The following is a 12,559-nucleotide window of genomic DNA, read 5'->3' as shown; positions in this document are numbered from 1 at the left end:
AATAGATGGCCCCCATTTAAATAACTCAGAAGGGGGGGTCTCTTCTCAGCCACTGTGTTGAAGACCCTTAGTCTGTTTCATGATTCTTTTCTTGTGGTTCTTGGGGTGCAGGTTCCTCCATGCTGACAAGGATAACTTCTGCATCCCCACTGTTCACTGAAAGAATACAATTCCATGATCTCATGTGTAACACATTTTTTGCTCTACAATTCAGCAAGGATTCTTCCAGAACAGGAAGAAACAAAAGAGTCCACAGCCAGCCACTGCCAACTAGGCATGCCAGCCTTATCACCAACAACGACCTCAAAACGAACAGCCTTGAGGCTATAAGAGGTCCTGATACCAATCACACTTTTACATTCCTTCCAAGTTTAAAACTCTCTACCCGTTGAAGGGTAAACAAATAGTTTAGACAAATATGCTTTCAACTATTCATTGATACCTGGATAGATTTCCACCACTCAAAGCAAACAATTTGAAAAGGCGTTAACTAGAGAGATTTTCTCATCCTGTTTCATTTTAAGGAAATTCCTTTGGGCCAATGTTTAGTCAATCTATTTTTTTATATATATTTTCTACATTTATGATGCTTAAAAAAATGAGTCTCTCTCTTCAGAATGTAATGACTTTAATCAGAATATTTATTCTACTTCTGAGGACACCTCCCTGGCTATTAGGCAATTCTCTTTCTTCACTATGTCTTCTTCATAAAGGTATTTACCTGCTAATCCTGCCCCCAGGGTAGGTGTCTGAGGGTAAATGCAGCTGCAGCTGCAGCTCCGCTTGGGAAGTGGAGATCATCTGTTCTGAAAGGATCCTAGTGAGCTGGGAAGCCCCAGAGCATCTAGGTCCATGCAGAGCAGCTCCTGAACATTCAGTGAGAACACACATACTTCCAGAACGTTTCTAGGTGTTTTCCAGCCACTCAAATGCTGAGTCGCTCGGTCGTGTCTGACTCTGTGACCTCATGCACAGTAGCCCACCAGGCTCCTCTGTCCATGGGATTCTTCGGGCAAGAATAGTGGAGTGGGTTGCCATGACCTCCTCCAGGGGATCTTCCCGACCCAGAGATCAAACCCAGGTCTTGTGCATTGCAGGCAGATTCTTTACCATCTGAGCCACCAAGGAAGCCCTTCCTAGCCACTAGCAAAGAGGAATGTGACAGCCTTTAGATGGGTCCATATGCACTGAGAGAGAAGGCTTTTAAGGCCTCTTGGAAAATTTATACAAAAACATCAACATCAATCTACCTAAAATTCAGGACATCCCTGGCAGTCCAGTGCTTAGAGCTCCAAGCTTTCAAATGCATGGGTTCAATTCCTGGTTGGGGAACTAAGATCTCACATGCCATGTGTGGCCAAAAACAATAAAAATTAAAAATAATCAATAAAAAAACTCACTTTGCAAAAAAATATCTAAAACTCAGTCTATTAATTAGTATTCTTTCTCTACCCTTTCTCTCTGCCCTTTGGGGGTGGGGGAGGGGCACTGGGTGGGGTTGCTTTTCTTCTTAAATTTATTTGTGGTAAATGTTTGAGTGGGTTATTGGTTCCTATTCCATCAACTTGAAGACTGTAACCACTTTGAGGGCTTCATTTTATCTTTTTTTGATATTAAGTTACACATGTCTAGTTGGCACTAGTGGTAAAGAACCCATCTACCAATGCAGGAAACACAGGAGACATGGGTTCGATCCCTGGGTTGGGAAGATCCCCTCCAGGAGGGCATGGCAACCCACTCCAGTGTTCTTGCCTGGGAAATCCCATGGACAGAGGAGCCTGGTGGGCTATAGTTCATAGGGTTGCAAAGAGTCAGACAAGCAACTTAGCACTCATGCACATCTGGTTGGAAAATTGGTGATGTTCAGACCTCAGAAAACTACACCAGAACTTTGGAACCCATGTACTTTTTTCCTTCCTTTTTATGAAGTGAAATATCTGGTCTCCTTCTATAGTCTTTGTCACATCTCTCACCCTCCTTTCCTACACACACACACACACACACACACACACACACACATCTACATATGTAGCTCTGAAATCCCCACAGTTGATCTGTTGGCCATTTAGACATTTGTGATCACTTCTCTGCTGTTCTGGACTGCGCTATTTCACGGCTGAGCCCAACAATGATCCTTTTGGCTTTCTGGTCCATTCAGTGCCCAATCTATCTTCTCGTTTTTCTCTTCTTTATACAGTCACCAATTCTTTTCATTCAGCAGGGATGCTGCTTCTAACAAATGCCCAGGGATCTTTTCACATGAAACCTGTCTCATGAATTTCATTTTTCTCAGACCCTGACACTCATTTGGCAACCTTTTTTTTTTTCCTCTATTTTAAAAATAATCTCTGGCATTTTCTTTATAGTGACATTTATATTCACAGACATAGAGAAGGTGTGTGCATGTGAGATACATTCCCTGAAGCTTCTGATAAAATCCATGTTTCTATCGGGCTTCCCAGGTGGCACTTAGTGGTAAAGCACCCACCTGCCAATGCAGGACACATAAGAGACTGGGGTTCGATCCCCGAACCAGGAAGATCCCCTGGAGCGGGGCATGGCAACCCACTCCAGTATTCTTGCCCGGACAATCCCCTGGACAGAGGAGCCTGGAGGGCTACAGTCCATAGGTTCACAAAGAGTCGGACACGACTGAAACCACTTAGCACGCACATGTTTCTATTGCTAATTCATTTACGACGAAAGAAAGCAGCATACAGGTAAATTTGAGACTTTCCTTCTGATAATACTTTCCATGATCGTGTGAATGGGAGAAATTCAAGCCCAAAGTCTGGTCGGAGTAGAGGACAGCATGGTTTCCATTCAGCCCGGAGAAGCTGGTTATATGGACAGTACAATATAAACCACACGTAAGAACAGGGAACCCATCCAAGCTCCAGTAGATACTCACCCTTCCCCGAACACAATATGCCATCTGCCGATTCACACAGACTATTGCTCTGTTCCTCCGTCAGGTTACACTTCCGCGGATGCTGGCAGAGCGTCCCGAACCATCCTTTCTCACAAACACAGCGACCGCAGGAACACATTCCATGGCCTGCGAGGCAGTCACGGGATGGGGCGAGAGGAGGAGATGGGTACACAGGCAGTGAGTCAGACTCTTTAAGGAAGACATATGTCAACCAGGGGAATCTCACTTCCTATCAAGCAAACACATTCTCCTTACTCACAGTCGATCTGGCGTGTGAGTGTTTAAAAGAACTTCACAACCGAGTTCTAGCTGAACACAGTCCTCTTGAATGTCACATCAGAGATGGACTCCAGAGAGAAAGACAGCTTGGAACAAATTAAAATGGGAGGTGACCATCCTTTCTGGATACACAATACGTGCCCGTTTGCATTGTTACCAGGATGGAGTTCTCCTGCTTTTCCATACAAATTGCATCCAGTATTATACGCCTCTCTCCTCTGTGCCCCTCTGTTTGCTAATAACAACAGATGTAAGTGTAAGTAATGGTGTCTCCCTATTGTTGAACAGAAGTTTAAAACGGCACCAGGCTTAGACTCATATTTTTTTCCCCTTTTGTTTCTGTCACTGGTTCCTGGTTTGGGGATGTTTATCTTTGGTGTAGATACAACATGATACCTGTGACAGTTACACACTGGCATATACATAGGCCCAGCTGCTAGCTACCAACACCCCATGTGATTGCATCATCTTCCATGTTCGTTCCTCTTTTTTCCAATTAATGCTCTATTCTTTTTACCTTTACGTGCGTTATCTGATGGCCAGATCTCTCCAAAGAAACAAACAAAACAGCTCTTCGTTTGGCAAATTTTTCCTAATGATTATATACAGAGCATTTTGCTAGCACCAGGGAATGCAAAATCAAACGTGAAAATGCAAAAAAAAAAAAACAAATGAAAAATCCTGGTGGTCCCTGGCCTACTTCCAGGGACGTATCAAATCATCATCCAGCCTGGTCAGGCCCTCTGATCTCTTGAGACAATTCTGTCTTGACCATTTGCTCTGGCAGGACCTTCAAGAGTAAACATATTCATCTGCCTCCTCCTACACTCAGATCTGCCCAAGGAGGGATTGGTGGCCAATATTTAATTGCTTGCAATTCATTATTAAGACTTTTAGAACCTAACTACCCATGAATTCAGGTGATGGCTCCCCATAACACATGACCATCTGGAAGTGAATCAAAAACAACTGGGAGGAAAATTTAAAAGAGACCTGGATTAACAGGCCTATTTCCACCAGTTTCTTCTTGTCCATACGCTAATTTATTGAACTGCATCTCACCATAGCCCACTGAGTCAAGCATTATCACCATTTTATGGTCAAGAACCTAAGGCTCTGTGCTCACTTCGGCAGCACATATACTAAGAACCTAAGGCTCGGAGAGATTAAGTAATTTTGCCTCAAATCAGAAAACCATATAGGATTAGAACCTGACTCCAGTTTTCCCTAATTTCAATGTTTCCTCATTTTCCTCATGTCACAATGCCTATACCTTTCATTTTGGAAAATAAACCATGACTATTGGACTTCCCTGGTGGTCCAGTGGTTACGAATCCGCCTGCCAATGCAGGGGACACGGGTTCTATCCCTGACCCGGGAAGATTCCACGTGCACTCAAGCCTGACCACCACAACTACTAAGCCTGTGCTCCAGAGCCCAAGCTCTGCAACAAGAGAAGCCAGCACGGCAAGAAGCTGGTGCCGCCCAGCTTGAGAATAGCCCCTATTCGTCACAACTAGAGAAAGCCTGAGCAGCAACAAAGACCTGGCACAGCTAATGAGGAAATAAAGATTTTTTAAAAAATAGAGTGTAACTCATAAAAAGCCAACAGACAATGACTAGCAGTTTGAGACATCTAGGAGACTTTTCTTAATCCCTGTCTTTTTAAATAGCTGCATAGTGTAAGGTATACATTTGACATTCGTGGGTACTTTACTTTTAAAAAGTCTCTCCTAAGTTGGTTTTCATGACATTGAACTTGCCTTATCCTTTCAACACCTCTCCTTTGTCTACTTATTCCTCTACTTTCTGTCTGACCGGATTAGTGCAGGTATCCCCTGACTGTCCAGCCTTAATGATCTTCATTTGTCTATCATCTCTCTCTTGAAAAATTCATCAAATCATAGGATTTTAGATAACCACAATGATCCAGCCCTTAAATCTCTCTTAAGTTCCGCTCTTGTGATTTTATACATTGTGTTCTACTAGCATCTAAAAGCTGCCTAGAGACCTGTATACATGATTTTCTTTCCGAAAGCTACTTTTCTGTGTAGCCCATCCCTTTAAGCAGCCCAGCTCTCCTTCCGGTCAACCAGTTCAAAATGGTTTGAATCACATTTCAATCTCTCTCACTCTCTTCATCTAAGAAGCTGTCAGATTCTGTTGAAACAACCCCCGAAATCTTCGCTCCTATCACTATCAGAGGGCTTCCCAGGTGGTGCTTGGGGTAAAGAACCCATCTGCCAATGCAGGCAACGTAAGAGACGCAGGTTTGATCCCTGGGTTGGGAAGATTCCCTGGAGGAGGGCAGGACAACCCACTCTGGTATTCTTGCCTGGAGAATCCCCATGGACAGAGGAGCCTGGTGGGCATAGTCCCTAGGGGTGCAAAGAGATGGACACGACTGAGCAACTTAGCAGGTACATGCATCACCATCAGAAACCTTTGAGGAACCTTCTATCATGCCTTTCTCCAGTGTTCTGGCTCCCAGCTTCCCATAACACAATTCTACTCACACCATAGCTTTGAGTCCTAGGACTATGTGACTCCCTAATGCTAATGGGAAGAAGTTCACCCACTCTAACCTTCTCTGTGTCTTAGGTTCCTAAAATAGAGCCCCCACCGCTTCTCCAACCTTACTTCCTGCCCCCTCCATACACTTCCTGATCCACTCATCCTTCCCTATGTAGCTCTGGGGTTTTCCTGACTTCATGACTTTGCCAAGACAGGAATCTACTCTATATAACCAGATCCTGCTGAATTTTCAAAGCACAGGGGCAATGACTGCCTCTGGAAGATTTTTCTAATATCCCCAAGTGAAATTCATCCTTTCTTCTGAATTTCTACACCATCTTATTTTTCAACTCCACGGTATAACTTTTTTTCTTCCACCTTGCGATATGCGGTTATGTATCAGATAAACCTGTTACCTGACAGAACTCTTTGACAGTAGGAATCACTTCTGCTAAATCACGGTAGTCTTCAGAGTACCAAGTACTCTGCCTTATACACAGGGGATCCTCCAAAAACACTTGTAGAGTGAGGTTATTTTTCAACGAAATTCTCTTATCTTTTTCCCACAAATTCCAACTGACAATCAAAAACTGAATCCAGGACATGTTTGCAGGTCATCTGGTTAATAACTGGTCATTCAAAGTCAACAGACAGCTCTTAGATGGCTCTGTTTTATCTACATCCTGTAGAGTGGAATGAGGTTAGCAAATCTGAGTAAGAGCTACATACTCAAGTAATAGTTATGGAAATGATTCCATCTTGACTTCCCCAATAAAACAAAAGTCTACTTAAAGTGAAGTCTACTTTAGAAGTTCAAAACAAGTTATCCACCTTTAATGTGTATGTATGTGAAAGTTGCTTAGTTCTATCTGATTCTTTGTGACCCCATGGACTGTAGCCTGCCAGGCTCCTCCATCCATGGGATTCTCCAAGCCAGAACACTGGAGTGGGTTGCCATTTCCTTCTCCAGGGGATCTTCCCGACCTAGGGATGGAACCCGGGTCTTCCGAATTGCAGGCAGACTCTTTACCATCTGAGCACCAGGGAAGTACCTTTGGAAGCAGATAACGTGTGGTGAGAAGAAGGAGGAGGAGGAGGAAGAAAGAGCTTTCAGTACCAATCTCATCAAGCTATGGACTTTTCAAATGTTTATGTTTCTTACTAACTCTGGGTTAGTTAGCATTACCATCATTTCATAAATGGAATAATTTAATCTCTATGGCAAAGAAAGACACTCTGCTTTTGATTTAGGATATCATTGAGAATGAATAAATGGCTCCTCACCACAAGTAATTTAATATAAAATTTACATGCAAGGAAATAGGAGATCATTTTTCATTTATTAGCTTATTTATTACACCCTTCCATACAGTTAGGTTGGCATCTAGCCCAGACAATGGTCAAAATGCACTGGGATTTAAAAGTTAAAGTTGCTCAGTCATGTCTGACTCTTTGTGATCCCATGGACTATACAGTCCATGGAATTCTCCAGCCAGAATACTGGAGTGGGTAGCCTTTCCTTTCTCCAAAGGATCTTCCCCACCCAGAGGTCGAACCCAGGTCTCCCACGCTGCAGGCGGATTCTTTACCAACTGAGCTACAAGGGAAGCCCAACGGTATTCAAACGTTTTGCCATTTACATGACTTCTCTTTACTCAAAAAAATTTTAAAGCTTTTAATACTATCTTCTTTATAAACTAATAATTTAGTCATCCACTCAAAAACTGTTTTTATTGTGCACCAGATATAGTACTAGCTCCGCTCTTACAGCCTTACAGTCTACTGGGGAGAAAAAAAAAACAACGTGGGAACAAATACACTTGAGCTATGGAAGAATTAAAGAGGGTGGTGGTATATTTGGCAGAGAGAGCATTATTAACTGGAGGAGTCAGCTCTCTGAAACCCAAGGGCTGATAAGGAGCTAGATGGTCAATGCTCTGGAAAAACTAATGAAAATTCTCAGAATAAGAAAAAGCGGGCATGTTATAGGCAGTGGGAAAAAGAAAGTCAGTGCATTTGAAGATATAATGAGGAAGAAAAAATAATAAGGAAGAAAAAAATGGAAAAAAAACAATAAAGTTGGAGAAATATTTAGGAATCAGAACATAGCAAATTATTCACCCATGGTAGGGCATTTAGATTTTATTCTAAGAGGAAGGGGAATTCATAGATAGGTGTCATGCAAGGGAGTACGTGATGTGTTATAATTTATAGTTTGCAAATACATTTTGGCAACTAGGTGGGAGAGATTCTGGTGTGTTGGGAAGTGGTGAGGATGGGGAAAGTGAGAGGGTGTTGCAGAGCTCAGGCGAAGGGTGATGCAGGCTTCAACAAGGCTGATGTCAATGCCGACAGGGAGAGGTGGCTGGAGATCTCCTTTGATGGGGGTGCCTATGGCACTTGCTGCTCGATTGTACGTGGCAGGTGAGGGAGAGAAAGGCCGAGCTCGCTAACAAAGCAACCTAATAGACAATGGAACTGCAGGAGGGAGAGTTTAGAGCAGAACATCAGTTCCATTTTGAACCTTGTGTGTCTGAGATACTCTTAAGACAACCAAGGAGAGGTCACTAAGCAGCTGACACAAACCTGGCATTTGAGGACAGGTTGGCGCTAGGGCTGTCCATGCTGGAGTTTCCAAAAGGAGATGGCATTTAAAGCTTTGGAAGTCAACGAGCCCACTTAGGAAGAAGTAAATCTTGAGAAAATCTGATATTTATGGTAGGGTAGAAGGGAGAAGCCAGACAAGTGGGACTTCCCAGGAAAGAAGGAGAAAAATACAATGACTATGTTGTCTTGTAAAATGACAAGAAGAATATTTCATAAAGGAGACCTACTGAGTGGAATCGTACTGAAAGTCAGAGTTAAAAAAAAAAAGATGATAAAAACCACAAGAGTAGTTTCAGTCAACGTTTGCTAGATCCGCCCTATTCTGTTGACTCAGGCCAATGCGTGGAACACCCAGGGGTGGCAGAACTGGGAGAATCATCTATACACCATTCAGGGAGGACGGTCTCTCTGCTTGGGGGTAGAATTCACAGGGATGTGATCTGCGATGTGTGAGTGCACGCTCAGTTGCTCAGTCGTCTCCAACTCTTTGCAACCCCATGGACTGCAGCCTACCAGGTTCCTCTGTTCATGGGATTTCCCAGGCAAGAGTACTGTAGTGTGCGCCATTTCCTACTCCAGGGGATCTTCCGGACCCAGGGATCGAACCTGCATCTCCTGTATTGGCAGGTGTGTTCTTTAACCACTGAGGCATCAGGCAAGCCCTATCTACGTAATAAGTGTGTAACAGATCATTCTAGAACCTGTAGGGAGAACCAGCCTAAGGAAACATTTGAAGTCTCCTAAATCTGCCTTCACTTGACTTCCCAAGTCTTCATACATACTAAGAGCAATTTTCCATTTGATTTTCATTTCCAAGGCCGTTCATCCTCTCCTGGTATCTGGCAACCCCCCCACCCCCCACCCCACAACCGTGATTTTTCTTTCTATTCTCTTCCCTTCCCCCACACCAAAATATTCACCAAGAATGCTCTGGATGTGTGTTGTCCAATGTAGCAATCACTGATCAGCGTGACTATTTATTCAAGTTCAGTGAAATTTACAATTCAGTTTCTCAGTCGCACTAGTCACATTTCAAGTGTTTAACAGCCATACACGGCCAGCGGCTACTGTGTTGTAAAAGGCAGATATGGAACATTTCCATTATCTTTGAAAATACTCTTGAGTGGTGATGTTCTAGACAATGACATTTCCAATGAATCCACTGGCTTTGAGACACAGGTTCCTTAATACACTGTAACGATGGTGCTCAATTAAGTAACTGACCCACATGAATGGATCTAATTGCATCAGCTACTATTAATACATACTGTCTGCCCAATACTCTTTTCCCCTTGTTAATAATAGGAGGACCCTCATTTTTTTCATGGAGATGATGATATGTTCATCTGGAAAATATTTGATTACTCAGGCTCCTTTTGACCTAGCGTTGCCCTTAGGACTTAGCTCTATTAAGTGAGATAAAAAGGAAAATCTCTTGGGTAAAGTTTCCAGGAAAGCTATTGTCATCCACAGAAAATGAGACAGACTCAGCTAGTGCATATCCTTTGCCCTTTGTCCTATTCTTTTCCCTTTCTTCTTTCCTAGAAGATGGGCACAACAGGAGGTTGTCAATGAGCATGAAAGGGCAGAGTGGGAGGGAAGAGAGAAGGTGTGTGGGATGTTGATGGCTCTCAGGTAGTCACCCTGCCATCCATCCAACCCTTAAGTGACAATCTGCAGGCTTATTTGTGTCATTACGTATAGCTGAACACAGTCCTAACTGGCTGTATAATCAGGCCATTCAAGATGGCTGTTCCCTTGCTCTCTGCACATCCCCTGCTCAACCAGTCTCTGCTTCACTCATATGACCGTCCAGTCCTCTTAATTATACACTTAATTAGGAACAGTTTATGTGCTTGCCTCTTGCCTTAGCCACTGGTTTCTCTGATAACGATGAGCCAACGTGATCTCAATTCCCCCTATAAATGCTAAGCTCCTCCTCCCCAGAGTAGCAAAGATTGCTGCCATGTCCTGCCACCTACATATGATGGGTGGGGTGCTGCTCCAGGAACTTTCGTTGTGGATTTGTAAGATTCTCTTGTCCAGGGGCTAGGCTGACGGTCCAGGGGTTAAGAACCCACCTTGCAATGCAGGAGACTCAGATTCGATCCCTGGTTGAGGAACTAAGATTCCACATGCTGCAGGGCAACTAAGTCCGCTCATCGCAACTACTGAGCCCGTGACACATCAGAAGATCCCATCGGCCGCAACTAAGACCCAACACAGTCAAAAATAGACAAACATATAAAAAACGATTCCCTGTCCACTGATGTCTCTGTTGCTGTCTCCAGGCTGGGCAACTACAAGGCCTGCAGGCCAGCAGGGTGCCTCCCAACACTGGCGCATGTACAAGCTCAGGAAAGAGGTTTGTGGTTTTAAGATGTTAATTCAAAGACAAGGAGACGATCACGACACCACTCAGATCATCCAGCTAAGAAAGGTGTGGTCTGAGTCAGTGGTCTGGACCTTCCTCAATATAAGAAGTCCAGCAGTGCCTGGGGGCAGAGGTGTATTCATACTCTCCAGGCTGCCTGATCATCTTCAAACTGAGATCAGCTACGAATCAAAGAATTCCTAGAAGAAACGTAAACTGATTGTGTAATTAAGAGGTGGCTCTTCATTACCCTTTCCTGTTTCTTAAATTGGACTCATGGGCTCATTCTAGGAGCAGAGAGGAAAAAGGAAAGCAGGAAGCAGTTCACTCCTTATTCTCATCCTGGATATATGGAGCACCAGAGGGAGGTCTCTGGTTAAGCTTGAAAGTGAAAGTGTGAGTCGCTCAGTCGTGTCTGACTCTTTGCAACCCCATGGACAGTAGCCCGCCAGCCTCCTCTGTCTGTGGAATTCTTCAGGCAAGAATACTGGAGTGCGTAGCCATTCCCTTCTCCAGGGGATCTTGCTGACCCAGGGATCGAACCCGGGTCTCCTGCATTACAGGCAGATTCTTTACTGTCTGAGCCACCAGGAACAATTAAACATATAAGAGCCAACATGTAGATATATTTTCCTTATGAAATCTTAAAGTCAATTGTTACTTAAAAACAAATACGTGCCAGGGACTATCACTCCAGACAAAGCTTTTTTTCCTCAGTAGTGAGATCTGATAAAAAAAAATCCATGCATGTGGAGATCACATAAAATTTGTGTCATTAATAGAGAATTGAGATGGTCCACACGCAGTCTACGTGTGAACACTGCTTGTTGTTCAGTCACTAAGTTATGTGCGACTCTTTTGCGACTCCCATGGACGATATAGCTCGGCAGGCTCCTCTGTCCATGGGATTTTCCAGGCAAGAACACTGGAGTGGGTTGCCATTTCCTTCTCCAGGGGATCTTCCTGACTCAGGGATTGAATTTGGCAGGTGGATTCTTTACCACTGAACCATCACTTTGCTCACCAGTTTAAGTTGATTAAGTGAGGCATAGTCTTACTTCTTGCTGTCTTTCTCTGTGCCAGTTACTCTCATGACTCTCATTTTCAGGTTGTAAATAGGGTGCAATCAAAACTGAACTGCTTAAAATTATGTAATTGCTTACATTCACCTTCAGGTATGCTTGCTAACGGATCCCAGCCTACCAGAATTGGTTTAATCACTTTCAGCCTTATTGTTGGTACTTGTTGGTGCTTAGTCATTCACGTGTGTCTGACTCTTTGTGACTCATTTGACCACAGCCTGCAAGGCTCCTCTGTCCATGGGATTTCCCAGGGAAGAACACTGGAGTGGGTTGCCATTTCCTTCTCCAGGGGATCTTCCCGACGCAAGGATCGAACCCACATTTCCTGTGTCTCCTGCGTTTCAGGCAGATTCCTCCCCCGCTGAGCCATCGGGGAAGTCCTATTTTTGTCGCAAAGGTGGATGGACATCATTTCCTGTTAGTTCTCATGCGCCCACTGATTAAGTAGGTTTACATTATTTGGGGTTTTACTTGTTTGCGGAAATGCTCAGGGAGTCCCAGCTTTGGAGTCAGGGACCTGCATTTTGATCTCTGGCCACACATTAGATATGTGGACTTCTCATCCAGCCCTCCAAGGGCAAGGTCAGAGATACTATGACTCAGGGTCTAGCAGTGAACTGAGAAAATTACCCAGATTAGCGATGTCAATTTTGCTTTTTGAAGCCACACCAGAGGGATGATGCTAGTGAGCTTCACGCATTCTTCATAGTAGGATTTGTTCTCCACTGGCTGCCACATGATGTTGTTGTTGTTCAGTCACTAAGTTGTGTG

General features: G+C 43.9%; 1 protein-coding gene across 2 annotated transcripts in view; it reads right to left on the bottom strand.

The window, feature by feature from the left end:
• Positions 1-12,559, bottom strand: part of ITGBL1 (integrin subunit beta like 1) — a 214,816-nt gene that overhangs the window by 7,837 nt on the left and 194,420 nt on the right. For both annotated transcript variants that reach the window (XM_081552093.1, XM_081552094.1), the window contains one exon: positions 2,912-3,058. In XM_081552093.1, the coding sequence (XP_081408219.1) occupies positions 2,912-3,058 (147 nt within the window). The remainder of the gene's footprint in view (positions 1-2,911; positions 3,059-12,559) is intronic.

The sequence above is a fragment of the Giraffa tippelskirchi genome, chromosome 12 (genome assembly GCF_054371585.1).
Source record: "Giraffa tippelskirchi isolate mGirTip1 chromosome 12, T2T-mGirTip1v1.2.pri, whole genome shotgun sequence".
Lineage (NCBI taxonomy): Eukaryota > Metazoa > Chordata > Mammalia > Artiodactyla > Giraffidae > Giraffa > Giraffa tippelskirchi.
Note: the sequence above shows the minus strand (reverse complement) of the source record. Positions and strands in the feature narration are given on the sequence as shown.